This window comes from Mustela erminea, chromosome 5, assembly GCF_009829155.1.
Source record: "Mustela erminea isolate mMusErm1 chromosome 5, mMusErm1.Pri, whole genome shotgun sequence".
Classification (NCBI taxonomy): domain Eukaryota; kingdom Metazoa; phylum Chordata; class Mammalia; order Carnivora; family Mustelidae; genus Mustela; species Mustela erminea.
In genome coordinates, this window is record NC_045618.1 from 87,823,943 (window position 1) to 87,851,322 (window position 27,380).

General features: G+C 35.3%; 1 protein-coding gene across 1 annotated transcript in view; it reads left to right on the plus strand.

Moving 5' to 3' along the window:
• TTC6 (tetratricopeptide repeat domain 6) overlaps positions 1–27,380 on the plus strand; it is a 214,642-nt gene that overhangs the window by 118,749 nt on the left and 68,513 nt on the right. Inside the window, exons 8-10 of the mRNA XM_032344066.1 lie at positions 9,846–9,950; positions 18,679–18,771; positions 20,808–20,882. Of these exons, the coding sequence (XP_032199957.1) occupies positions 9,846–9,950; positions 18,679–18,771; positions 20,808–20,882 (273 nt within the window). The remainder of the gene's footprint in view (positions 1–9,845; positions 9,951–18,678; positions 18,772–20,807; positions 20,883–27,380) is intronic.

A 27,380-nucleotide genomic window follows, 5' to 3' on the forward strand; every position in this document is an offset into this window, starting at 1 on the left:
TGAAATGTGTAAGCCTGGCGATTCATAGACTTGTACCCCTGGGGATAAAAATACATTATATGTTTATTAAAAAATTTTAAAAATTTTAAAAAAGATAAAATAAGTATATCATGCAAACATAAAGAAACACAGATTATTAGTTAATATTAATATCATTAATACCAGATAAAGCAAACTTTGAAGCAAATAAAATTATCAGAGACAGAGGGGCATTGTATTATGATAAAAAGTGTCAACCAACCAGGAAGGCATAGCAATCTGGAGAAGTTTGTCCACCAAAGAACAGACCTACAAACTATATGAAGCCAAAACTGGAATGAGAAATAAGCAATTCCACAATTGCTTTTGGAGATGTCACCACCTCTCTAAATAATTGATAAAAACACTTAGAAAATCAGCAAAGTTATATGAGAACTCAAAATTCCATTAACCAATCTAGTTGAAACTATAGAGCCTTTTATCCCCAAAAAACAGAATAAATATTCTTTTCAAGTTCCCATAGGACATACACAAAGATAGAACATATTTGTAATGGGCTCAAATTAGAGATCAATAACAAAGATAAAAAAAATCTCCAAATATTTGGAAGCTAAACAATAAAGTTAGAAGTATCTGTGCATTGTCCACAAAGTCTCAAGATTAAAAAATACATATATATATTTATATATTAAATATATAAATACATATATTATATATAATATATATATTTAAGATTTCATTTTTTTTAGAGAAAGCAAGCATGAGCAGTGGGAGGAGTGGAGGGACAAGCATACTCCCCACTGAGTGTAGAGCTGAATGGACACAGGCTCAATCCCGGGACCCCGAGATCATGATCTTAGGCAAAGGCAGACACTTAACTGACTGAGCCACCCAGGTGCTCTCCCCACTTTTCTTTAAACTGAAAATGCAATTGTCACTCAGCAATAAAAAGGAAGGAATTCTTGATATATGCAGCTGTAAGGATGAATCTTCAGAGAATTACACTGAAAAAGCCAGTTTTAAAAGATTACATACTGTATGGTTTCCTTATATAACATTCTTAAAGTAATGAAATTATAGAAATGGAAGACACATTGGTGGTTTCTAGGGTTTTAGGATGGGAGGACATTGGATGAGTGTGCCTATAAAAGGACAACATGAGGGACCCTTGTGGTGATGAAAATGTCTTGTATTTTGACTGTTAATGTTAACATATGCTTGTTATATTGTATTATAGTTTTGAAGGATGTTACCTTTGAGGGAACCTGGGTAAAGGATAGTGGGATCTCTCTTACTATTTCTTAAAACTGCATGTGAATCTACAATTATCTCAAAATAAAAAAATTTATTAAAAATTATGATCATTAGAGCGAAAAAAAAGCAGCTGAACTTAGTTATAAAGGTAATCTTGAGTGATAATTTGTGTAGCTAAAAGAGAATATATTAAGTGATAATTCCCACAGCTAAAACCGCATCAATGACTTTCATGCCTTGATACATTAAAAATCTATTGTTGTTCACCAAAGGCAAGGGAAGCAAGGGCAAAAATGAACTATTGGGAGTTCATCAAGATAAAAAGCTTTTGCACAGCGAAGGAAACAGTCAATAAAACCAAAAGACAACTGACAGAATGGAAGACGGTATTTGCAAATGACATATCAGATAAAGGGCTAGTATCCAAAATCTACAAAAAAGTTATCAAATTCAACACACAAAGAACAAATAATCCAATCAAGAAATGAGCAGAGGACATGAATAGACATTTCTGCAAAGAAGACATCCAAATGGCCAAAGTCACATGAAAAAGCCCACAACATCATCTGGCATCAGGGAAATACAAATCAAAACTGAAATGAGATACTGCCTCAGACCAGTCAGAATGGCTAAAATTAACAAGTCAGAAAATGACAGGTGTTGGTGAGAATGTGTAGAAAGGGGAACCTCCCACACTGCTGGTGGGAATGCAAGCTGGTGCAGCCACACTGGAAAACAGCATGGAGGTTCCTCAAAAAGAAGAAAATAGAGCTGCTCTATGACCGCAGTTGCATGACTAGGTATTTACCCTAAAGATACAAGTGTAGAGATCCGAAGGGGCACGTGCACCCCAATGTTTATAGCAGCAATGTCCACAATAACCAAACTATGGAAGGAGCCTAGATGTGCATCAACAGACAAATGGATAAAGAAGAAGTAGTATATATATACAATGGATTATGCAACCATCAAAAAACCTGAAATCTTGCCATTTGCAATGACGTAGATGGAACTAGAAGGTATTATGCTCAGCGAAGTAAGTCAATCAGAGAAAGACAATTATCATATGATCGTCCTGATATGAGGAATTAGAGAAACAAGACAGAGGATCATAGGAGAAGGGAGGGAAAAATTAAACAAGACGAAACCAGAGAGGGAGACCAGCTATAAGTGACTCTTAATCTCAGGAAACAAACTGACGGTTGTTGGAGGGAAGTGGGAGTGGGATGGATGGGGTGCCTGGGTGATGGATGTTGGGGAGGGTATGTGCTATGGTAAGTGCTGTGAATTGTGTAAGAGTGATGAGTCACAGACCTGAACCCCTGAAGTAAATAATACTTTATATATCAATAGAAAAAAAATTATGGTTTTGTATTTTGAGTGGATTTTTTCAATCCATTTATGATTTGTAACATTGTACATCAGTTTTTTATTCAAGTTACGTAGTTCTTAAGTATTGATACATTTCACTATACAATATCAAAATATCTATTTTTAATATTACTAGAAAAAGGTTTTAGCATTGTGTTAGAAGGTAGAGGAGGGACAGTAAAATATCCTCCAGACTTAGGAGGCACTTTGAGACTGAAAATGAAGCAAACCACCCCATACTATTCACACAGTTTATTGAGGGTAACTTACTGACAAGGGGGGGTTGGGCACACAAATGATTCAGGTATGATGCAGGTAATCTCTGTCCAATCTGGACCTTAATCCTTAACTTTTATAGAGTGAGGCACATGGAGGTGAGTTCAAAGGGTAGTCATCTCAAGTGACGCCATTTGGCACCAGTCATCTCAACCAGTCATTGAAAGTGGAGCCTCTGTGCGCTGAGGTCAGAATAAGCCCTCTCACCTTCCTGTCAGGGTATACATTAACCTCCATGGGTCCTGGAACACGTGGCACTGAGGGAGGTCTTTGCATGGGCATGAACAAGATGGAGAGCCAAAAATGGAGTCAGTCAACACTCCTACACACTGGGAAGTGAGACTCATGGTGAGAGACTCCTTCTATGTGATGAGAGACACACATCTCCCAGAATTTTCATTTTTGCTAAAAACTTAAATTTTTTCATTGGCACACTCACTCTCAATGGTTTTATTTGAAATGACACAATTGCTTCATTCATTTTCAAGAAAATGTTTGCCGAGTACTCAAATCTGAATGAATAGTTCGATGTTTTTCCTTCAGATGAAAATGGTGGCTAGTTCAGTTCACAACTCTAACAATAGCACATGTGTTTTTCCTCACAACCAGTATCCTACTTCACTGTGGCCGTAGGAGCACTCCATGTGTATTTCTCATTCATTTGCATTGATGTGTACTTTAAAAAAAAGATGTGTTTAAAAGTTGAGATATGAACCCCTGGGTGGCTCAGTGGGTTAAGCCCCTGCCTTAGGCTTGGGTCATGATCTCAGGGTCCTGGGATAAAGCCCCACATCAGGCTCTCTGCTCAGCAAGGAGCCTGCTTCTTCCTCTGTCTCTTTCTCTGCCTGACTCTCTGCCTACTTGTGATCTCTGTGAAATAAATAAATAAAAATCTTAAAAAAAAGTTGAGATATAATAAAATTAATATTTTTTCCTCCTTTCTGGTGGACAATTTTAAGGTGCAGCTGCCTTGATTCACGCTGAGCTGCCATCAGTTTTGTCCCCCCCCCTTTTTTTTTGCGTTATCACTGCAAATTTCAATGTAGAGGAGAGGCAAGTAGCCTCTAAATATTATTGAGTGAATAGTTTTCAGGTGTGGAAAGGTATTGAAAAAGTTTGGAAGGACCCTTGAAAAGGTCTTCAGCTCTTTAGAGTCTCAGACCACATTTTGAAAAGTCTTGTTCATCCTTTTGTTTCCTTTATATGAAGCTTAATTTACCCCTAGGAACTAATTTGCACGTCTCTCTCCCTTCGTGAATGGAATTTCCCGACTTTGGAAAAGTCAGGAAAATACAATTTTATTGTATTGGCTTGTAATATACATAGTACCCTTAGGGGTTGTGCAGGTGCTATTATACTAAGTCAAGCTGGTTGCTTAATAGTAATTCAGTTTGCTCTGTAGTATCTATCCTCCTGTTAAGTACTGGCAGCTACCAACCCATCATTTCTAACCATTTTCCTAGTTCTTCTCTTAGAAAGTTCTGAGCATTGCAAAAGAAATCAGTTTACCACTATGAGTGTTTTTTCACTGGTTTAATTTGATAAATTCTCTCCTGAAGGTGCACCTATGCTTTTCCTTGAAAACAAAGTTGCTGTTTACGTAGTGAGACATTTTCCTCTCTTCTCACTTGGAGGGTTGTATATTGCTTACTTTAGGGGAATCATTTTCTTCTGGAGGCTTATGCTGCTGGACGTCTATCTACCACATGGAAGGTGTTACTGTATTGTGTATGTCCTATCATTTGAATGCCTGAAATCTTTTTAATTTCTAGGTGATCTTTGGAAGAAGAGCTGACAGCTGATTTTGGAAGGTTTTATTAATCTTTTTAGCAATGGCTTCGTGGCTCTAGGTCTATACAGCATAAAGTGATGCAGCATGCCTAGCAAAACAGAGGACAAATGAGATACAAACTTAATTTTGAATTCGTATGGTGGACAAATTAACCGGACAACTGCAAAATCTGCTTTTCTCTAAATACTCTGTCAGTAGATAGAAAACGTGATGAAGTGAATGGAATGGTTGACGTATATCTGACTAGAAATAAAAGAGGTCAAGGCTCAATGTCACCTTATAATTGTGGATCTTTATTTACTGTGTTTAGGTCTTTGTATATTACTCTAAAAAGTCTGTAACATCCATACTCTGGGAGATGTCCCTCTTAAGGTTTCATAGTTAATGCTGCAGTGATGCTTACATATTGATGCTTTAAAATTATTTGAGGTCATTTTTCTCTTGAAAAATATTTTTAGGGAAGATGAATAGCCCAATTAAGTGTTAAAGTCAGTGGAAATGTTATTACCAATAATACCATGCATTCAAGCAGCTATTATTTTTAAAATCTTACCACATTTTCTTGAACATTTTGCCATGAACGCCTGATTATTTTTCTGTCTCCATTTAAAATTTTTTAATTTTTATAAATTTTTTATTATGTTGCTAGTCACCATACAGCACACCTTAGATTTTGATGTCAACTATTTTTAAAACAAGATTTATCTATTCATTTGAGAGAGAAAGAGAGTGCATGCATGTGTGTGCAGGGGGAGGAGAAGAGGAAAAGGGAGAGAATCTCCAACAGATTCCCCACCAAGTGCACAGCCCAACATGGGGCTTAAACCCATGACCCTGAGCTCACGACCTGAACCAAAATCAAGAGTTGTACACTCAGCTGACTGAGCCATCCAGGCACCACAATGCCTCTGACCATTTTTAAAAATAATTTTGTCTTTTACTGTTCGCTTTATTATTATTTATTGATAATAAACTTAATTTTGTAGAATTATTTTAGAGTACAGAAAAGTTACAGAGGTATAGAGGTTTCCCATATATTACACATTCTGTTTCCTCTGTTATTAACATGACAATATTGGATTGTATAGTGACCCCAAAGAGCTATATTTAAGTCCTAACCCACAGTACCTGTGCATGTAACCTTATTTGAAAATAGGGATTTTGCACATGAACAGACACTTCTCCAAAGAAGACATACAAATGGCTAACAGACATATGAAAAAATGTTCATCATCATTAGCCATCAGGGAGATTCAAATCAAAACCACATTTAGATTAAAAAAAAAAAAAAGAAAATAGGGTCTCTGCAGATATAATTCAGGATTTTGGGATGAATCCTGGATTTAGAGTGGGCCCTAAATCCAATAGGACAGGGTCCTTATAAGAGGAAAATGCCACTTGACAAGCACAGGGAAGAACATGTGACAGCAGAGGCAGAGATTAGAGTGACGCAGCTGCAAGCTAAGGAATGCCAAGGACAACCACTTCAAGCTCGAAAGAGGGAAGAAAAGATCATTTCCTAGAGCTTTCAGAGGAGCATGGACCTTCCTAAAACATGACTTAGGACTTCTAGTCTCCAGAGCAGTGACAGAGTACATTTCTGTTAGTTTAAACCACCCAGTGGTAATTTGTTATGGCAGCCTTAGGAAACTAATACAATTGACAGTATCATGACCCTGTATTTATACATTATTAATAACTAAGGTCCATACTTCATTCGGATTTCTTTAGTTTTTATATAATGTCCGTTTTCTGTTCCAGGATCACATCCAGTTGTCATGTTTAGTTGCCTTAGGTTTCTCTCGGCTGTGACAGTTTGGGGGAGTAGTGGTCAGATATTTTGTAGAATGTCCTCCAGTTGGGATTTGCCCGATGTGATTTTGAAATTAAGACAACCAAGGTAAAGTGCCATTTTGATCACATGATATGAAAGGTACAAATTATCAACCTGTGTTATTACTTCTGATGTTAATGATCTAAGGTAGTGTTTGCCAAGTTTCTTCTTCATGTAGTCTCCCTTTCTCTCCGTTTCCATATTGCAGTCTTTGGAATATGGAGTTGTGCTCTACCTTCCTGAGGGTAGAGTATAACAAAAAATTTAATCTGTATTTGTACAGATTTGTCTATTCTTATATTCATTCAATTATTTGTATCAGTATGACTCATGGATGGTTATATTGTACTTCAAGTTATATTCTAATAATACTTTATTACTACTATTATTATTATTGTTTTGCTAACATATTTTGAGCTTTGGTTATTAAGAGTTCCTTCAGTTGGCTCCTATGTCTCTTCTTTTTTTTTTTTCTTTGAGATTTTATTTACTTGACAGACAGAGATCATAAGTAGGCAGAGAGGAAGGCAGAGAGAGAGGAGGAAGCAGGCTCCCTGCTGAGCAGAGAGCCCGATGTGGGATCGATCCCAGGACCCTGGGAATATGACCTGAGCCAAAAGCAGAGGCTTTAACCCACTGAGCCACCCAGGCGCCCCCCTATGTCTCTTCTAACATATCCCATTATTGTGGGATTTTAAAATTTATTTTTATTTTTAATACTTTTTAATACTTTTTTTCAAAAACAGGCTCAGAGAAAGTCAATTATTGTATGGTTTCACTTACTTGTGGAACATAAGGAATAGCATGGAGGACGTTAGGAGAAGGGAAAAATGAAGGGGGAGAAATCATGGGAGATGAACCATGAGAGACTATGGACTCTGGGAAACAAACTGAGGGTTTTAGAAGGAAGGGGGTCGGGGATAGGTGAGCCTGGTGATGGGTATTAAAGAGGACACAGATTTCATGGAGCAGTAGGTGTTATATGCAAACATGAATTATACACTACATCAAAAATTAATGATGTACTGAATGGCAACTAACATAACACAATTAAAAAAAAACCCAAAACAAAAATAAACAACAAAAAAAAGCAGGCTCTTCTTATGTATTTCCTGCCCTAGTCCATAGACTCAGCCAGTTATATAAGAAACCCTAGTTGCCTTTACTGGAGAATGTGATTAGAAAGTAAGATCTAGGCATTAGGTGTGCTTGTTGGTACCAGGCCTCCTCAGCTGACACAGCAAGGAAATATGTTTGGTATACTAACTCCTGTAAATATTTCTATATGTAACCATCTGTGTCTAAATTAAGCTAAGTAAGAGTTTGTACTGATGTCTTCAACTCTAATCCATTACCACATGATCATTCCAACCTCCTCCCTTGCTTTTCTCTAACCTCCAATCCAATAGCGATAACCCTGGCTTCTACCGTCTTCCATCTAATTTACTTAACTGTTCCATTCCAGTAGAGAAGTATCAGAATTATTAACCCACATTTCTGCGAGATACAATTTCACAACTAAATTCAGTGTTATGTACAATTTCTTTTGCCTTTACTCTTATAAACTATATTCTTTTCCAAAGCTACTAAGGTCAACAACTCTCCCCCCAACCCCTTCAGTGAGGTTGTTTCATACATTTCTAATACAGTTAGATTGTGTTGTTACATTCTGCATTCTACCCTGGGATTTCTCTTGATTTCCTAAATGATTTTTTAAAATTTACATACATAGGGGCGCCTGGGTGGCTCAGTGGGTTAAAGCCTCTGCCTTCGGCTCAGGTCATGATCCCGGGGTCCTGGGATCAAGCCCCGCATCGGGCTCTCTGCTCATCGGGAAGCCTGCTTCCTCCTTTCTCTCTGCCTGCTTCTCTGCCTACTTGTGATCTCTGTCTCTCAAATAAATAAATAAAATCTTCAAAAAAAAATTTACATACATAAAGTTTCTCTCTTTGAGCTCTAAAGTTCAGTAAGTTTTGATAAATGCATGTTATATAGCCACAATTCCAGTATCAAATAGAATTTTTTAACCTCCCATGGGGTGCCTGGGTGGCTCAGTGGGTTAAGCCGCTGCCTTTGGCTCAGGTCATGATCCCAGGGTCCTGGGATCGAGTCCCGCATCGGGCTCTCTGCTCAGCAGGGAGCCTGCTTCCCCCTCTCTCTCTGCCTGCCTCTCTGTCTACTTGTGAACTCTGTCTGTCAAATAAACAAATAAAATCTTAAAAAAAAAAGAATAACTTCACCTCCCTAAAAATTCACCTATGCCTGACTAAGTTTTATTTTGAAAAAGTTTGAATAAACAAACAATTATAGAAACCAAACTAACGTACACTTGGGGACACTTCATCAAGAACTGATGCTTTTTGTCATACTTGTTTTAGATTTTTAAAGTAAACCTGAAAAATAAGTCCTTTTGTACTTTTTTCTAATTCTTTTTCTCTTCTTCCCTACTTAAGAGCAGTTACTGTTATAATTCCAGTCTTCTTCGTCCATGATTTTATACTTTAATAGATATATTTGTGACACTAAACAATAAATACTGTAGTTCTGTGTGTTCTAGAGATATTTATATAAGGGACACTATTTTGTTTCCATCTTTCTAAAACTTCCTTATTATGCTGTCAATATTAGGCTTCTAAGATCCTTCTATGGTTTGTAATTTTGGGGCTTGAATAGCCCTATAGTATTAGTTATATGACTATGTCATATTTTATTCATCTGTTTTTCTATTAATGGACATTTAGATTGAGCTTTGTTTTTTGCTGTTTCATAGCTATATTAATTTTTTAAAAGATTTTATTTATTCATTTTACAGACAGATATCACAAGTAGGCAGAGAGGCAGGCAGAGAGAGAGGGGGAAGCAGCCTCCCTGCTGAGCAAAGAACCCGATGTGGGGCTTGATCCCAGGACCCTGAGATCACGACCTGAGCCAAAGGCAGAGGCTTAATCCACTGAGCCACCAAGGCGCCCCTATATTAATATTTTTGTACATGTCTCTTCATGAAAATGTATACAAATTTTCTTAGAATATATAACTGGAAGTGAAGTTACTGGTTCATATGGCATGCACATTTTCTATTTTCCTAGGAATGGCCAGCTTGCCTCCCGTGTGGTTCTAGTAGTTTCCCCACATTCTCAGCATAAATTGGAATTGCCAACTTGACATTTCATACCCATCGCTAATCCGATGGGTATGAAAAGTTGTCTTTCCCAGAATTTCAGAGGCTGTGGAACCAATCAATTCACTATCTGGGCCACTAGAAATACTTTTGATAGGAGTTTGGGTTTTTAAACTACAGATCGTTTGTTAGTTTCTAATAGACTTATTTTATTTTCAAAGGTGTCTGCTTATCCAGGATGTACGAAGTTGTTTTGGAGTCTAACTTCACCCAAATTCTCTGCCCCAGTATCTGTTATGAAGGAAACTCTATATCCAGAATACGAGGTAACCTGCAGAATGACTTTTCTTTGTTGTTGTTTAATAATTAAATGGTGTAATTGATCATGACATTAAATTTTACTGGATAGTTTTATGGAAATTGTCAGACAACTATTGGCATAATTAAGAATGACTAGATGGTACTATAGTATTATACTTAATCTGTATTACTTTAGCCAGTCAAGAAAATTGTTCTGTTTTCTTTTTGAAAAAATATTTTACTTGACTGAAGTTCCAAGATATGTAAGATCTTCATGTCATTGGTTTTTAAAGTGAACTTTTAGTTAATTTAATGTTAAAAAAAGCTCAACATCACCCAATATGATTATCACTGTTTTTTTCTTCCTTCCTTAAGCAGTGTTTTCTCTCAGTTTATGTTATAGTGATTATTTTAAAACTTAGAAAAATCAAGAGACGAAAACCAAGTTCACCTATTATTGGTGAAGAATTTCTGCAAGGCGATTATGGCCTACTTTTGGGGCCATTTTCTTTTATGGCTAAAATTTTTTCTTCCTCTTCCTTCTTTTCTCTCCCCTCTTTCTTTTTCCTTTTTATTTTTTTTCCTCTTAAAACAGTTCTGTGATGAACATTATTGTGCATAATCTTTTAATGGTACTTAGGGTTATTTTATATGCATGGGATTTAAGGCAGCTTACTAAAACTCATATTAGAAAACAATAAAACAAGTAGTTGAGGAAGTCATAGGCAGAATATGAGAAAGTTAATAGTGTAATAGAGTCAAAGGCAAAATTAAATTAAAAATTTCTGTCCATATATGCTGTTGCTTGAAATGGAAAATCAATTTACCTCTTGCCTTCCTTGCAACCAAGGCATGGATGGAATCACATTCATATTTGACCTATTCTGAATGTTAATATTGAAGCATCTTTACATTTTTTAGATTACCTGGTCATGGTGTATTATGCTTAAATATTATGTTGAATTCTTTTCGGCAATATTTTATTTTTAATATATATTCATGGTAAAATATGTATGTAATATCATTTATTTCCTTCACTGGATCTTCCTATTAGGCTTATTCTTGCTTCAAAAAGTTAATTGGGTAGCATTTCATTTTTTAAAAATATTCTGAAATTAATATAACATAGAAATAATCTAGAAAATTTGGAACAACTCAGTGGAACATTTGGACCATTTGCGAAGGTAATTGGTTGACAATTAGAATTTTTTCTTTTCTATAATATTACATTGTATGTCAACTAACTAGAATTTAAATAAAAACTTAAAAGAAAAAAAAAAGAATCCTGTGCTTAGCTTATTGAAACTACACTGAGTATAATATGCTTTCAAGTATATCTTCATTATGATGTAAATGTTTGCAAACGTATGTACAGAAGAATATTGGAATAATTTATGCTTAACTCATTGAAAAAAGCATTTTTTCTTTTCTAATTTTTGGGTGGTTCAGTGTTTTTTATTTGTTTTATTTTTTATTCTTATTTTATTTCTTATATTTATTTTATTTCAGTATAGTTAACATACAATGTTATATTGGTTTCAATTGTACAATACAGTGATTTAACAATTCTATACATTACTCAGTGTCATCATAATAAATAATATATATATTATTTAATATATATATTATATATAATTTATATATAGATAGATAGATATAATAAACATACTCTTTAATCCCCATCACCTGTTTCACCCTCCTCCAAAGAGCAGGGACCCGACTGTGCCTTGGATCACAGTTTAAGGTAACCCCAAACTGAAAGCTCATGCCTCGGCTCTGTCTCTTCAGTCAGCTTCCCTGCTCCGATACCTGACAGCTCTGCCACACTCAGACTCCCCCAATCTTTCTGTGACCCTGCGGGATGTGAGACCACAATGTCCCCGCGAGGGCTCCACCCCCATTTAGCCTCTGGAGTAATGTCCTTCACTGGAGCAAATTTCTAAAGTTCTGATTTTGTGCTCCATTGCTCTGCTGCTTGCCGGGAGTCGCTGCCCACTCCCCCACCCAGTTTATCTTCCCATGGCTTCAAATTCACTTCTCTGCATGTCCTACCTTTCAGGAAGTGGTCGATTTTTTATTCCTAGAATTGCTGCTCTTCTTCTCTTCTATCTCCTGTTGCGTTTGTAGGTGTTCAGAATGGTTTGATAACTATCTAGCTGAACTCCTGGGATCTGATGTCATTTCAGTCTGCTACTCCTCCGCCATCTTGCTCTCTTCATCTTTTGTTTGATCTATAAAACACTGTGTATGTAGAGACGCCTGGCTGGCTCAGTTGGAAGAGGATGCAACTCTTGCTCTTGGAGTTATGCATTTAAGCTCCGTTGGATGTAGAGATTACTAAAAAATAAATAAACTTAAAAAAATAAATAAAAAACACTGTTGGGGATTTTTAGCAATTGAGTCTTACCTATTTCTTCACGTGTTACCAGTAGTTCTTCTTTGTGATTAGAAGCTGTTTTATCCTTATTATGAATTTAGTAATGTTTTACCGTTTTTATGAATTCCGTCTCATCAATTTTAAATGACCAACTTTGGCTCTTTTAATGCTGGAATTCTATTGTAATATGGCTAGCCTTGTGTTCTTTTCTGTTTGTATTCAGGAATATTTCCATTATAATCCTTTGCTGTTTTTCTTTGTTTTTATTTGGTTTCAGAGGAGCTGTGTAAGTGGTATATGGTTAATTTGGTCTACTACTACTACTATTTACTACTACTGCTACTACTACTACTAATTATTATTATTATTAATTTGTGGTTTCTATCTTTTAAAAATTTTATTTATTTATTCTCCCTCTTGTTAAACCACTACTAATTTCTTTAACAATATTATTGCTTTTGCTGTTCCGAGTAACAAGGCCAATTAAAATTACTTAAGAACTTGCACAAGTAATATATGAATACTTAAGTGGAGAAAAAATTCAAATGATACAGCTGTACATGACATAGAGAGCACTCCCTACCTTGAATGCTGTCCCTTCCCAGTTCTCTTCTCTCTGAAGTTTACTAATATTAAGTGCAGTGTGTATATCCTTTCAGACATTTTTTTTTCATTTATGTAATGCAAGTGTGGGGAAATTAATGTACATGTGTGGAATAATATAATATATATTATTCTGCATCTTGAGTTTTTTTGCTTAAAACATACTTCGATTCTCATTTATTATTTACTATGAGCCAGCCACTGTGCCAGCCACTTCACGTGTATTATCTCATTTGACTCTCCTACGAACCCAGAGAGGTACTAATTATGTCCCCATTCAGAAAAAGTCCCCTTTTTCCCATTTGTTCTGTTACCCGTTTTCTTTACTTCTTCTTGGTGCTAAAAGCCACTAACCCAGTTTTAAAGGGTATATTAATTATTCATTGCTGCAAATCAAATTATCCCCAAATTTAGCAGTTTAAAACAGCAAACTATTATTATCACAAAACAGTTTCCGAGGATCTGGAATCCACAGTTTCTAGACTAACTGGGAGGTTCTGGCTCAATCTCTCTACGTGGTTTTAGTTAGGATCTCAGCTGAGGCTGCATCATAAAGAACAAACAAAAAACAAAAGAAAGACAACCTTCCCACAAACCATATGTGCACATATATCTTTGTATACATATGTATATTTTTCTATTTAGAATTCTTGGTCAAAGTACATGTGTAATTTAAGTCTTGAACAGTTTTGTGTATATTTGCATTTCCTTTACTTAAGTATAGCTTAAACCTTTTATTTATTTGAGAAGATAATGTTTTTTGGGGAAAAATATGTAGTGGGCTAAAATGAAAAGGTTCATAATGTAAAGTATATAAAAGATTGCCTTAGTGTAAGATTGGTGAATACTAATTTGCAGAAGTAGGTATGGCATCCATGCAAATGTGATGCTCCCATCTCCTTCAAGAATCTGTTGACATAAGCATACTTGACTGCCAGCCTCCAGCTGCTGTCTTGTAGATCTATCAAGGCATTCACTCTAAGGTCATTTTCCCTCTGGGCTTCTCCTAGTCAATGAGTGAGCACAAGGGGTTTGCTAGAGGTGACCCATACCTCCTTGATGTGGGATTGTTTCAACAGGAGGCTTTGGCTCAGGAACTTTTCCATCTGTCTGGCTGAATCTCAGAACTGCTTTGTGATCTGAAGCTCTTCCTTCTCACTCCTTCCTCTATCTTCCCCTTTCACAGGTGTCAGACTACATCATGGTCTGAAGGTTTCCTACAACTTCCTCTCTCTGTAGCCTCCACTGGTTGTATCTTCTTCTAATGGAAATGGCCCAGCTTGGGGGCAATACAAGTAATATGAAATATTATTCATTATACTGTAAATAAAGAGTGCAATATTTTCCAAACCCTATGTTTATAAAGTAGAAGCATGTATTTTTCTCTGTTTGTATTTAGAAAATGTGAGTACAGGGAATTTAGAGTAGACAGAAGTTTCTGAACAGAAATAAGAATCGTAGCAGGACTAAAATTGGTTTATAATTGGGAGTGGTTACAGCTGGTGGTGATGGAGTAACCCATTAGAAAGATGGTCCAAAAGTAAGTCCCTGCTGGTGGTTATTCATACCTAAGGTCTAGAGGAAAAAAGATCCAAAAGGACTTTCTGGCATAAAAAGATGGCCCAGGACACTTTTCATGCATCCCAACTGGAACCAGACTTTTGTTCAAAGAATCCTTTGTTCAAAATTTCCTTTGAATGGGAAATGGTATGTAGATACAAAGGTTTGTGTGCCCTGTGTTCTAAAGGTAAATTTACCATGTTTATATATATTGTGATTACTGGTGTTTTTAATTTTATCTTGACATATTATTCATGTTTTTTATTGACACTGCCTTTGTTTGTTTTATTCTTTTATTATTTTTCTTAATTTAACTTTTGTTGTTCCTTTTTTTAAAAAAATCAGTGGTCTAAATACAATATACTCTGGTTTTATTTTTACTTTTTCAACTATTTTGATAAATTTTGTTTTATTATCCCTATTTTGGAAGTATATATACTATTTCTTATTCTTATGGTGGTTTCCCTAAATAGACATCTTTAACTTACAATCTTATGTTCATCAGTACCTTTGTAGTCTTCCAGGAAAATACAATGACTTTAAAACCTTTCAATTCCATTTACCCCTTCTTGACTTGATATGTTTTTATTTCATTATATTTTTAGATCTTTATCTTTAAAAACACTCAATACATTGTTGTTATAATTTTATACAATATTTCTTGTATTTTTATCCATAAGCTTATCCCTTTCTTTTTTTCTTTTCTTTTTTTCCCCCTAGCATTTCAGAACATTGTCTGAAGTCATTTTATTTTTTGCCTAAAACATATACTTTAGAATTTGTTTTAAGAGAAGTGGGAAGTCTGCAATTAGTGAAAATATTGATTTTTCTGTTTCAAATGTCTTTAATTAACTCATTCTTGAGAGAGATTATACCTCTCTCAAGATGTATGTATGTATGATGTATCTTACATATGGATGTATGATGTGTCTTGAAGATAGTTTATCTTAGCACACTAATGATATTCTAATATTCTTTACCACCCACTGTTGCTGTTGGGAAATAAGTCTTTTTTTTTAATTTTAAAAAAAAGATTTTATTTATTTATTTGACAGAGATCACAAGTAGACGGAAAGGCAGGCGGGGGGGTGGAGTAGGCTCCCCACTGAGCAGAGAGCCTGATGCGGGGCTCAATCTCAGGACTGGGATCATGACCTGAGCTGAAGGCAAAAGCTTTAAACCCACTGAACCACCCAGGTGCCCCTGGGAAGTAAGTCTTAAATATGAATATTTTTCAAGGAGAGTAGATTCCTTTCTTCCTCCCAAACTGGCTACTTTTAAATTTTTCTCTTTTCTTCCCTATTTTCATTATGATGTGGCTAGCTGAAGATTATTTTTTTTTTAATTTATGCTTTGGAATCATTGGGATTTTTGAATATGTGATTGGATGTCTTTCATCAACTATGGAGAATTTTTAATCACTATCTCTTCAAATGTTGCCTCTGCTCATTCTCTCTGTCAATTTTTGGGACTTTAATCTATAAGTATTAGGTACCTTTTTCCTCTTGATGCTGGATACAGGATAATTTTCCTTCTGATCTATCTTATAGTTCAAGTCAATTAGTTCTTTCTTCAGGTGTGTCTAAGCTACTGTTAAACTTGTTTACTCTATTTTTTAATTTACTTTTGTGTTTTTCTTTTTAGAATACTTATTTTTTTTCCAAATATATTTTGTTCTGGCATTTTATTTCTTTATGTACCTGTCTGTCTTTAAATTTTTATTATTATATTTAAAACATTACTTTTAGGAGAGATTTGAGACCAAGAATGACAATTTCTTTCTTCAGAGAAATTTTTTGTTAGAACCTGGGATTCTTAGGATTCAGAAATAGTCTTAGTCAAAGGTTGAAACTTGAGTTTCTTTGGCCACCCTTGTGATGGAACTCAGGTTGAAAGTCTACACAAAGGTTGGTTTACTTCCACTGATTCTTTTTTTTTTAGAGATTTGCTCCACATCCAACATGGATCTTGAGCTCAGGACTTGATCTCTTGAGGTCACAAGTCACATGCTCTACTGACTAAGCCAGCAAGGCATGCCTACTTCTATTCACTCTTAATCTGGGGGTGTAGCATCCCTGTAGCCTTGGATACTTGCATATTTTTTATATGTACAATATTATACAATATATTACATATATGTAAATATATATAAGTAAATCAGTCTCCACACCTTAGGTAGGTTCTGGGCTTCAATTTCTCTCACCTTTGCCCCAAGAAGTCAGTTTGCAGCTCAGACTTGCAGTTGCTTTGGTAAATATGAGAACAAAAGCATCTTGAATATTGGGCTTACTTTTCCAGGTTCTTGAATTTTCTTAGATTTTGGCTTACTATTTCTTCATCATCATGTTAACTTTTTGATGCTTTGAAGATTGTATTTTTTTGTAGTATAAGTAGATTTCTTAGTTTTCTTCAGTAGAATTACTTAGTCTGCCATAATTAGAAGCAGAGTCATAATAGACTTTTAAAGTAGCAAAACTGGTTCCATTTCTACCTGCATCCCAACTTTTATTGAGTGAATACCAGTTTTTGCAATATCTATGGAGTAGAGCAGGAGGATTTTTACATCAGATATCATATAAACAATAGTTTCTCTCTCAAGACACATTAGTTTGGCCAATATCTTGGTAGGTTCCAAGAACCTACCATATGAACCATGTTCTCTTTTAAAAAAGCAACCATTGGGGCACCTGGGTGGCTCAGTCAGTTAAGTATTTGATTCTTTAAATAATTTTTTAAAATATTTTACTTATTTATTTGATAGAGAGAGGGATCACAAGTAGGCGGAGAGGCAGGCAGAGAGAGAAGGGGAAGCAGGTTCCTTGCTGAGCAGAGAGCCTGATGTGGGGCTCAATCCCAGGACATTGAGATCATGACCTGAGCTGAAGGCAGTGGCTTAACCCACTGGGCCACCCAGGTGCCCCTAACCATTTGATTCTTGATTTCAGCTCAGGTTATGATCTCAGGGTTGTGAGATTGAGACTCAACGATGGGCTCTGCCCTGGGCATGAAGTCTGCTTGAGACTCTCTCTCCCTCTCTCTCCGCCACTCTCTATCTCTCCATCTCTCTCTTAAAAAAAAAAAAAAAAAAGAAAGAAAAAAAAAAGAAACTAAAAGAGAAAAAAGTGACCACTGATTATTAGTATGTTTTACTATTTTGATATCTGCAAAATACAGTATTAAGGCTTTTGTCCTTCTTATTGTTAAAAGCATTTCCTTAAATATACAATAGTTGTTATTCTGTCATATTTGAATATTTTGTATAAACATATGACAAAATAGTTCCAAAATCTCATGTGAGTCACGTAGTTTATCTTTGAAGAATAACAGTGACCAAGTATCCTTCTGCTTTAATAGTTGTCTTACCTTACACTGCGCTATAGCTACATTATAAAAATATAATGGAACATGAATAAAAATCAATGCTGGTGATTCCTAAATTACCCACAGACTTTTCCATATCTGTTCCATTCTCAGTGATAATTTCATGGTATTTTTTAAAAGCTAATTTTTCTACTGAATAAATATTTTTTAAATTTGAAATGTTATTTGTTTGAGACCTAAACATTTAAGCAAGTTTGAGACCTAAACATTTAAGCAAGGTAGCAGCATGATTTAATTCATCATAAATACACCAGATGTCAAACTTAGATCTTCTAGTTGTTTCTATGTAGCCAAATCACTGATTATAAGATAGAAGGATAACACATTTAATAATAATTGTAATGATTGCAGCAGTTTACCCTTACAACAATAAATATACATATATAACTTAATTGGTGGAGTTTGAATTATAAACATTTAGTGAGATTTTCACTCCAATAAAAATTTAGAATGATTACCTGTATTTGACAGTAAATAGTTCTATATTGACAATGAATGCAAATAAGTCTTATTCATAATTCTGATATTGATATACTAAATAGATTCAATGCCAAGCTATGAGATCATGGTATAATTGATTGCTTCTAAGATTAGTGATACCAGAAGTAAGGTAGAAGTATCTATTTGGCTAATGGCCAACATGAAAGCCAAATTGTGGGTTTAGGCTAAATACTAAGCCTATTATAGCTGAACTTTTGATGTATCTCTGGTAAGTGTTGTCTATAATTCTACTTTTTCCATACGTTTCTCTTTTGGTAATAAAGGCACTATGAAGTAACAATGATCATAAGCTTTTTAAAGTATAATTTAAAACTGTTATCTTTTTATTACAGAGTATTCAAACAAGCAGAATTTTAACTGAGAGATTTTCAGCTGAAAGCAAGGAAAGTGTCGTTATTTTAAATCAGCATAGCAGAAGTACTAGGGTATGTACAATTTTTATTCTAAATTGTGGGTTGATTGCTTTATCTGCCAATAGCTCAGATATATTATTTCTAGTACTTCTGAAAATTATTTCTTGGTGCTTCCTTAGGGAAATGCCTCAGAACATTCACTACTGGTATCTTTGCTGAGGACATATATCCTCTTTTTCAAGTATGTTTGTTGTCTTTGTGACGCTTAGAAGAAGTTATTTACTAAGTAATAGCAGAATATATGATTTTCTTAAAATTTTGAAAATTTCTGGTCTTGTACTTTGCCTAGGTCTTATATGATTCAAGAAACATGTCTGTGAATGTTTAGACCCAATTGATTGGTTTTGGCCATGAAAAAGTAAAACTGGATTTTCTACGTGGTGATTAGACTCATGCTCATGGCTTTGTTATCTTTGTAGTGTAATCAAGTAAGCTAATTAAGTAATAAACATAATTGGAGAGAAAAGAGATAGTGATTGAGAGAAGAAGTAAAGTATAAAGTATATATAACTGGTTTAATATGTGTCTTGAACTTTATGGGAGACAAATAAGAAACAGTTTTATTTTTCTTTCATTAGTGCCTTCAGACCCCTTCTCCCCTTGGTGATATCTTGGGATGCTGAATGGCACAGTCTCAGTGCCATGGGACAAATCAAATCCTATTCTAGTCAGTTAATTAGGTTATAAAGATGTCTATGCCCCTACTTTATCCCCCATACAGTTAGGTGATACTTTTTTGGGGGAGGAGATAATGTTTCTAATTAATATAGATCACTTTTTTACTTACTAAGTATTCATTCTTAAGTGTGTTTCACTTTTTTTATTCCTCACCAGCCTGGCATCATAGCAGTCTTCATCACTGTTTTATCCATATCACCGAAAGCAGTAACCATTGTATAAAAAAAATTACTGAACCAATGAATGTCCCTTTCTAGTTTGGAATGCCATTTATACTTTCTGGACTATTGTAGTAACACTACTCACACCTACCTGTCACATATTCTCATTTCTAGTAGCTGCTTCTTCCAGTTCTTCCAATCCTATGTCACTCATGTCTCAAACTGAGTAACTCCACCTCCCAAATAAAGTCAGGTGCTTCACTGAGCCTTATAGCCTGGCCTCAACTATGCTTTCTGTCTTACCTCCCATTATTTTCTGCTTTTGTGGCACCTCCACATGCTCTCTACTCTGCCTGCACCCAAGTCTTTGGAGACTAAAATCCCTTGCCTTTTAACGTTTCTCTGGGCTTGTTTAGGCTGTTTCCTTGGCCTGGAATATTCTCAGCTCTTTCTCAGTCTACAGAAATGTTGCTACCATTCACAGGCAAGCCTCGTGCTACCTCTTCCTGCCAGTCTATTGAGGTCCCATCCCATTGAGAATTGATTTCTCCCTCCCCTATGTTCTCTTCACACCGGATCCATTCATGCCATCTTCAGTCAGTGTCACAGCTGCTTTGGATTACAGTTATTTCTATTCTTTCTGTTTCCACCATTATATTGGTTGAGGACATGGGACATGTCAATTTTTTCCCCTGTACTTTCTACACTATCTAGTAAAGTAGTATTTCCTAGCTCTTTCAGCATAATACCTCCCATGACAAGTGATGTTATTTGTATGGTCTGGTGGAGTAAAATGTTGAGGTTGCTCATAATTAGAGCTGACTGTTCAGAGGACAGTAGCTGCTTCATGTCCCACTAGTGTAGCCTCAGTACTAAGGAGATTCATGGGTCAGGATATTCATGGCAGATTTATACATACCTGTGCTACTTGCACCAACCAGAACACTTCGGTGAGTTTTGTTGTATCAAGTTGAATTTTAAAAAATAAAATAATTTCTATTATTATACAGTTTTCTAATTAATAGATGGATTTTCAGTTCTGCTCCTCTCTGTGAAGTCAGTGACTTCAATATCAATTAGAATGTATATTTTAATTAGCATTCTGCATTTCATTAATTTAACTAAGCAGTTATCATTAATCAATTGTCATATTTTACTTTACCAAATAGTATCTATAGTCAATGAATTTTTATCATTTGATTATTTCAGTTTTTTTCCCTAAGAAAATCTGCATCCTTTGAAAATATTCAAAAATGTTTCAGTACACCATTGCCACAGTTAAAGGTATGATAATTCTTAGTTTTTATTATTCAAGAGAAATGTTTATATTTCCAGTAATAGTCACTATTGATGGTTTCTTTGTTTGTTTGTTTGCTTTCCTGAAATAATCTAGTCAGTTGATTCATTGAGAATTGATGAAAAGTTTGGGTTCAAGTGTGTATTTGGTAGCTCCTGTTAAACTGGTTTGGTGGTGCCAACTTGAGATTGTTGGCAGCTTTTGGTATCTTATGTTCATAGTTTGACTTAACCTGGTATAAGTCAAGTCATTATAATATTGACCTACATTTGTATTGGGCTCACAATTTCAAAGCACTTTATGGACACTATTCCAGTCTGGCCTTGAGCTTCACTACATTCTGAGAGAAGGAAGGCAAGACAGATATTATCCTTGTTTTATGTGTGAAAAAACAAAGGTCAGAAAGTGATAAGTGGCAGGACTAGAACTTCAACCCACACCCCCCTTACTAAATGCAATGTACTTTCCTCTGCACCAATAATCCACAGGCTTTTTGAAGAAGCTGGTTCTTACCTTCCATGGCATTGACAACTAGCTTCCGGCTTTTTTTTCTCTCTGAAATCTTATAAATCTTTTAATTCTTTTTTACTTGCTTGTAACTTGCTTTTAACCTGCTTCACGTTAGCCTGCTTCCTATGTCATTTCTGACATTCTATTTTCTTACTGACCTTTTGATTCCTCTGTTTTATATCCCTGTACAATCACACTATCCTTAAGATATTTTTATTGGCCCATAATTGACATATAGCATTTTATTAGTTTCAAGTGTACAACATAATGATTCAGTATTTGTATGTATTGCAATATGACCACTGATGTAAGTTTAGTTAACATCTATCACCACACACAGTTACACATTTTTTTTTCTTTTGATGAGAACCTTCTACTCTCTTAGCAAGTTTCAAATATACAATACAATATTTTAAGTATAGTCACACCTGCAGGACTTATTTATTTTATAATGGAATTTTGTACCTTTTGGCCATTATTACCCATTTAATCCATCATCTACTCCTGGCCTTTGGCAAGCACCAGTCTATTTTCTGTACCTACAAGTTGTTGTTTTTGTTTTTAAGATGCCACATATAAGTGAGATCATGTAGTATTTGTCTTTCACAGTCTGACTTATTTAACTTATTTATTTTACTTAATGTGATATCCTCAGGGTCCATCTATGTTATTGCAAAAGGCAGAATATCATTTTTTTAAATGGCTGAATAATATTCTAGTGTGTGTGTGTGCATATGTATATATATATATATATATACACACACACACATACACATATGTATATATATATATATGTATATATATATATATATATATATATATATATATAACATTTTATTTATCCATTCATTCATTGATGAGCACTTAGGTTGTTTCTTTATCTTAACTATTGTGACTAATGCTATAAGAAATAAGAGCGTGAAGATATCTCTTTAAGATCCTGACTTTGTTTCCTTTGCTATATTCTGGGTATGTACCTAGAAGTGGGATTGGATTTGGGTAGTTCTAGTTTTAAGTCTTTGAGGAACCTCCATACTGTTTTCTGCTGTGGCTATACCAATTTACATTTCCATCAATAGTGTACAATTTTCCCTTTTCCCCATAGCTTTGCCAGCACTTGGTATCCCTTGTCTTTTTTATACTAGCTATTCTACTTCTTTGTTTTTTGTGTATCTGTTACAGGTTTTGGGTTTGTGGTTACCATTAGGTTCATATATAATACCCAAAGTAAGTAGCAATTTGATGGCCATTTAATTTCAAGCACATTCTGGAAAAGTGACAACAACAACAACAACAAAAATCCAAACAAACAAAAAACAGAAAAAGAAAATAACATCTTTCTTTTCCCCTTTTACTCCCTCCTGTACATTTTATGCATAAGTTGCTATATATTTTTTTAAAGATTTTATTTATTTATTTGTCAGAGAGAGAGCGAGCGAGAGCAAGCACAGGCAGAGTGGAAGGCAGAGTCAGAGGGAGAAGCAGGCTCCCTGCGGAGCAAGGAGCCCGATGTGGGACTCGATCCCAGGATGCTGGGATCATGACCTGAACTGAAGGCAGCTGCCCAACCAACTGAGCCACCCAGGCATCCCATAAGTTGCTATATTTTACATCTTTTTATTCGTAATATTCTTATGTCTTTTTTTTTTTTTTTAAAGATTTTACTTATTTATTTGACAGAGAGAGACACAGCAAATGGGAACACAAGCAGGAGGAGTGGGAGAGGGAGAAGCAGGCTTCCCGCTGAGCAGGGAGCCTGATGCAGGGCTCTATCCCAGGATGCTGGGATCATGACCTGAACTGAAGGCAGAGGCATAACAACTGGGACACTCAGGTGCCCCAGGATCATTTCTTTAAATTCTTCATCAGGCATATTGCTTATCTCTGTTTCATTTATTTATTTTTCAGAGGTTTTTTTTTTTTGGTTGTTGTTGTTCTTTCTTTTGGAGCATATTCCTCTGTCTCCCCATTTTGCTTGACTTTCTGCCTTTGTTTCTATGGACTAGGTGGAACAGCTACTTCTAAACTTGAAGGAGTGGTCTTGTGTACAGTGTTCCCTGTGTTGACTCTGTATGGTTGGTGGCTTTTGCTGGCTGCCTGTATCTGTGACTATATATGCCAGTTGTTCTTTTAAACCATGGCTCTTTACAGAAAGAAGAAAATAATAATAAAATAACAAAAGAAAATAACAAAAGAAAAAAGAAGAGAGAAGAAAAAAAGAAGGAAAAAAACCCCAAAAGGACAAAAATAAAGGCAAAACGAGACAAATAAAAAATGATAAAAAGATAAAAATTAATGAAAAAAAAAAACTAAAACAAACAAAAATCCTGGTTTATTTTTTGTTCCCTAGCACCACAGGAGCTGGTGTGGACTTGTGGACCTTGGGCTTACTGAGATAATAAGCTCACTGTAATGACGGGACTCATCAGTTATGGTATCCAGACTCTGCTCCTGGATTGGCTTTTAAGGTGGAGGATGGATGGAAACTGTGTTGTTCTCTAGTTCCTCTGACGTGGAGAACTTGCCAAATCTCCTCCTCCATTTGGTAGAGTTCCAGTGTTGTCTTATATGTTAGTTGCTCTTTTAAACCATGGCTTTTGGGGAGCCTGGATGGCTCAATGGGTTAAAGCCTCTGCCTTCAGCTCAGGTCATGATCTCAGAGTCCTGGGATTGAGCCCCACATCAGGCTGTCTGCTCAGTGGGGAGCCTGCTCCCCGCCCCCCTCTCTCTGCCTGTCTCTCTGCCTACTTGTCATCTCTATCAAATAAATAATTAAAATCTTAAAAAAAAAAAACCATGGCTTTTTTTTTTTTTTTCCCCTGTGTCCAAGGACAGTTGAATCTGTTTCCAGTTCCTCAGTATTATCCCTCTTCACTGCTGTTTGCAGGATCAGGGGTGGAGGGTCCCTCTGTTACCATGTCTCTATCTCTCTTGCTATTCTTTTTTTGTTATTCTGTCTTTGATTACTCAGAAGCTGTTCAGATGACCTTCAGTTCTTCAGGAGAAATTATTCTGTAAAAAGGTATAATTAGGTGTGTTCTGTGGAGAAAATTAGTTCAGGGTTTTGCTGTGTTGTCGTCTTGGATGGGAACCCCTCCCTATAATAGCCATCCTAACAGGTTTGAGGTGATTTCTCACTGTGTGTGTGTGTTATTTTTTTAAATTTTATTTATTTGAGAGAGAGAGAGGGAAAGAGAGAGACAGAGACAGAGATAGCAAGAGAGAGCGAGAGCAGAGAGCAGAGGGAGAAGCTGCTGAGCAGGGAGCCTGATGCAGGGCTCTATCACAGGACCCTGGGATCATGACTTGACACTTAACTGATTGAGACACCCAGGTGCTCCCCCCCCCCCCCTGCCTGTCTCTCTGCCTACTTGTGATCTCTATCAAATAAATAATTAAAATCTTAAAAAAAAAAACCATGGCTTTTTTTTTTTTTTCCCTGTGTCCAAGGACAGTTGAATCTGTTTCCAGTTAAGTGCAGACACTTAACTGATTGAGACACCCAGGTGCCCCCTCATTGTGATTTTGAGTTGCATTTCCCTGATGATTAGTGATGTTGAACATCTTTTTATGAACACCCATTGAACATTTGTATGTCTTTTGAAAACAAATCCCTATTCAGTTTCCCTGACCATTTTTTGGTTGGATTTTTAAATTTTTTTCCTATTGAGTTATAAGAATTCCTTATGTATTTTGGATATTAATCCCTTATCAAATAAATGGTTTGCAAATATTTTTCCCATTTTATAGGTTGCCTTTTCATTTTGCTGATTGTTTATTTTGCTGTGCGGAAGCTTTTTAACTTGATGTAGTCCCACTTGCTTATTTTTGCTTTTGCTGTTTGTACTTTTGGTGTTGTAGCAAAAAAAGCATCACCATGGCCAATATCAAAGAGCTTTTCCCTGTGTCTTCTTATAGTAGTTTTATTGTTTAAGAATTAAAATTTAAATCTTTATTTTGAATTAATTTTTGTGAATATTGTGAAATAGGAAATTTCATTCTTTTGCATTTGAATATCCAGTTTTCTCAACATAATTTATTGGGGACTGTCATTTCCTCATTGAGTGTTTTGGCTTCTTTGTCAAATATTAGTTGACCATATATGCATGGGGTATTTCTAGACTCTTGATTCTGTTCTGCTAGTCTATGTGTTTGTTTTTATGCCAGTATCATACTGTTTTGATTACTATAGTTTTGTAATAAAATTCGAATTTTGGAATTGTGAAACCTCCACCTTTGTTCTTTCTCAGGAATGCTTTGACTATTCAGTGTCTTTTGTGGTTCCATATGAATTTTAGGATTATTTTTGTTATTTCTGTGAAAAGTGACATTGGAATTTTGTTAGGGATTGTATTGAATCTATTAATGGCTTTGGTAGTGTGGACATTTTAAAAGACTAATCTTTCTGATTAATAAGGATGAAATATCTTTCATTTATTTGTGTCTTCCTCACTTTCATCATTGTATTCTAATTTTCAGTATACAAATCCTTCACCTCTTTGAGTAAATTTATTCCTAACTAATTTTATTATTTTAGATGCTATTATAAATGGAGTTTCTTCATTTCTTTTTCAGATAATTCACTGTTAGTGTAGAGAAATGCAACTGACTTGTATGTTGATTTTGTAACCTACAAGTTTACCGAATTCATTGATTAGTTCTAATAGAGTAGAGAGTCTTTGGAGTTCTGTCTATATAAGATTATGTCATTTGTAAGTAAAATTGAGACAGTTTTTACTACTTTCTTTCTAATTTGGGTGCCTGTTTTCCAGATTGCTTTGGCTAAGACTTCCAATACTAAGTAGCAAGAGTGAGTATTTTTGTTCCTGATCTTAGCAGGAAAGTTTTCAGTCTTTTACTGCTGATCCTAATTTTAGCTGTGGGTTTGTCATATACGGACCTTATTATGTTGAGGTATATTCCTTCTATACCAAATCTGTTAAGAGTTTTTATCATGTGAGAATGTTGAATTTTGTCAAATGCTTTATCTATATCTATTAAAACAATCATACATGGTCTCTATCTTTCATTCTGTTGATATGATATGTCACATTTATTCGTTTGTGATGTTTGCATCTGAGGGATAAATCCCATATGACCAATGTTGTATGATCCTTTTAATGTGCTGTTGAATTACATTTGCTAGTATTTTCCAGTTTTACTAATCAGGGATATTGGGCTACAGTTCTCTTTTCTTGTAGTGCCTGTGTGTGTGTGTGTGTGTGTGTGTTAAATACACATATATAAATAATGGAATATAACTATAAAAAAGAAGGAAATTTTACCTTTTGTTAGTACATGGCTGGACCCTAGGACACTATGCAACATGACAGAGAAATACAAATACTTTCTGTTCTCATTTATATGAGAGATCTAAAAAAGCTGAACTTACAGAAACATAGAATGGGCAGTGGGGCTACAGTGGAAAGGAGAGGATTGAGATGTTGGTCAGAGGGTACAAACTTTCAGTTATAGGACACATAAATTATGGGGTTCTAATGTACAGCATGGTGACTATAACAACACTGTATATACTTGAAAGTTGTAAAGAGAATAGATCTTAAGTGTTATCTCCACACAAAAACAATAGTAATTATGTGAGGGGATGGAGGTGTTAACTAACCTTATTGTAGTAACCATTTCATAATATATACATGTATCATATCATCACATTGTATACCTTAAACTTACATATGTTTTTTGTAATATTTTTATTATATAATATTATGTAATATAATATAATATTATGTAATATTTACATAATATTTCCGTAAAGGTGGGAAAGAACCCCAAACCCAAATATTACATAGTATTATGAAATATAACATAACATTATATAATATTTTACATAATATTTTAGTAAAGGTGGGAAAGAACCCCAAACCCACTCTGCTCTGCTTTATAATTATAGATTCTGTCAGTGGTTCCTTCCTGAGTGTTTGACAGAGCTGCATATGGCCTCTCTGTGTAATTCA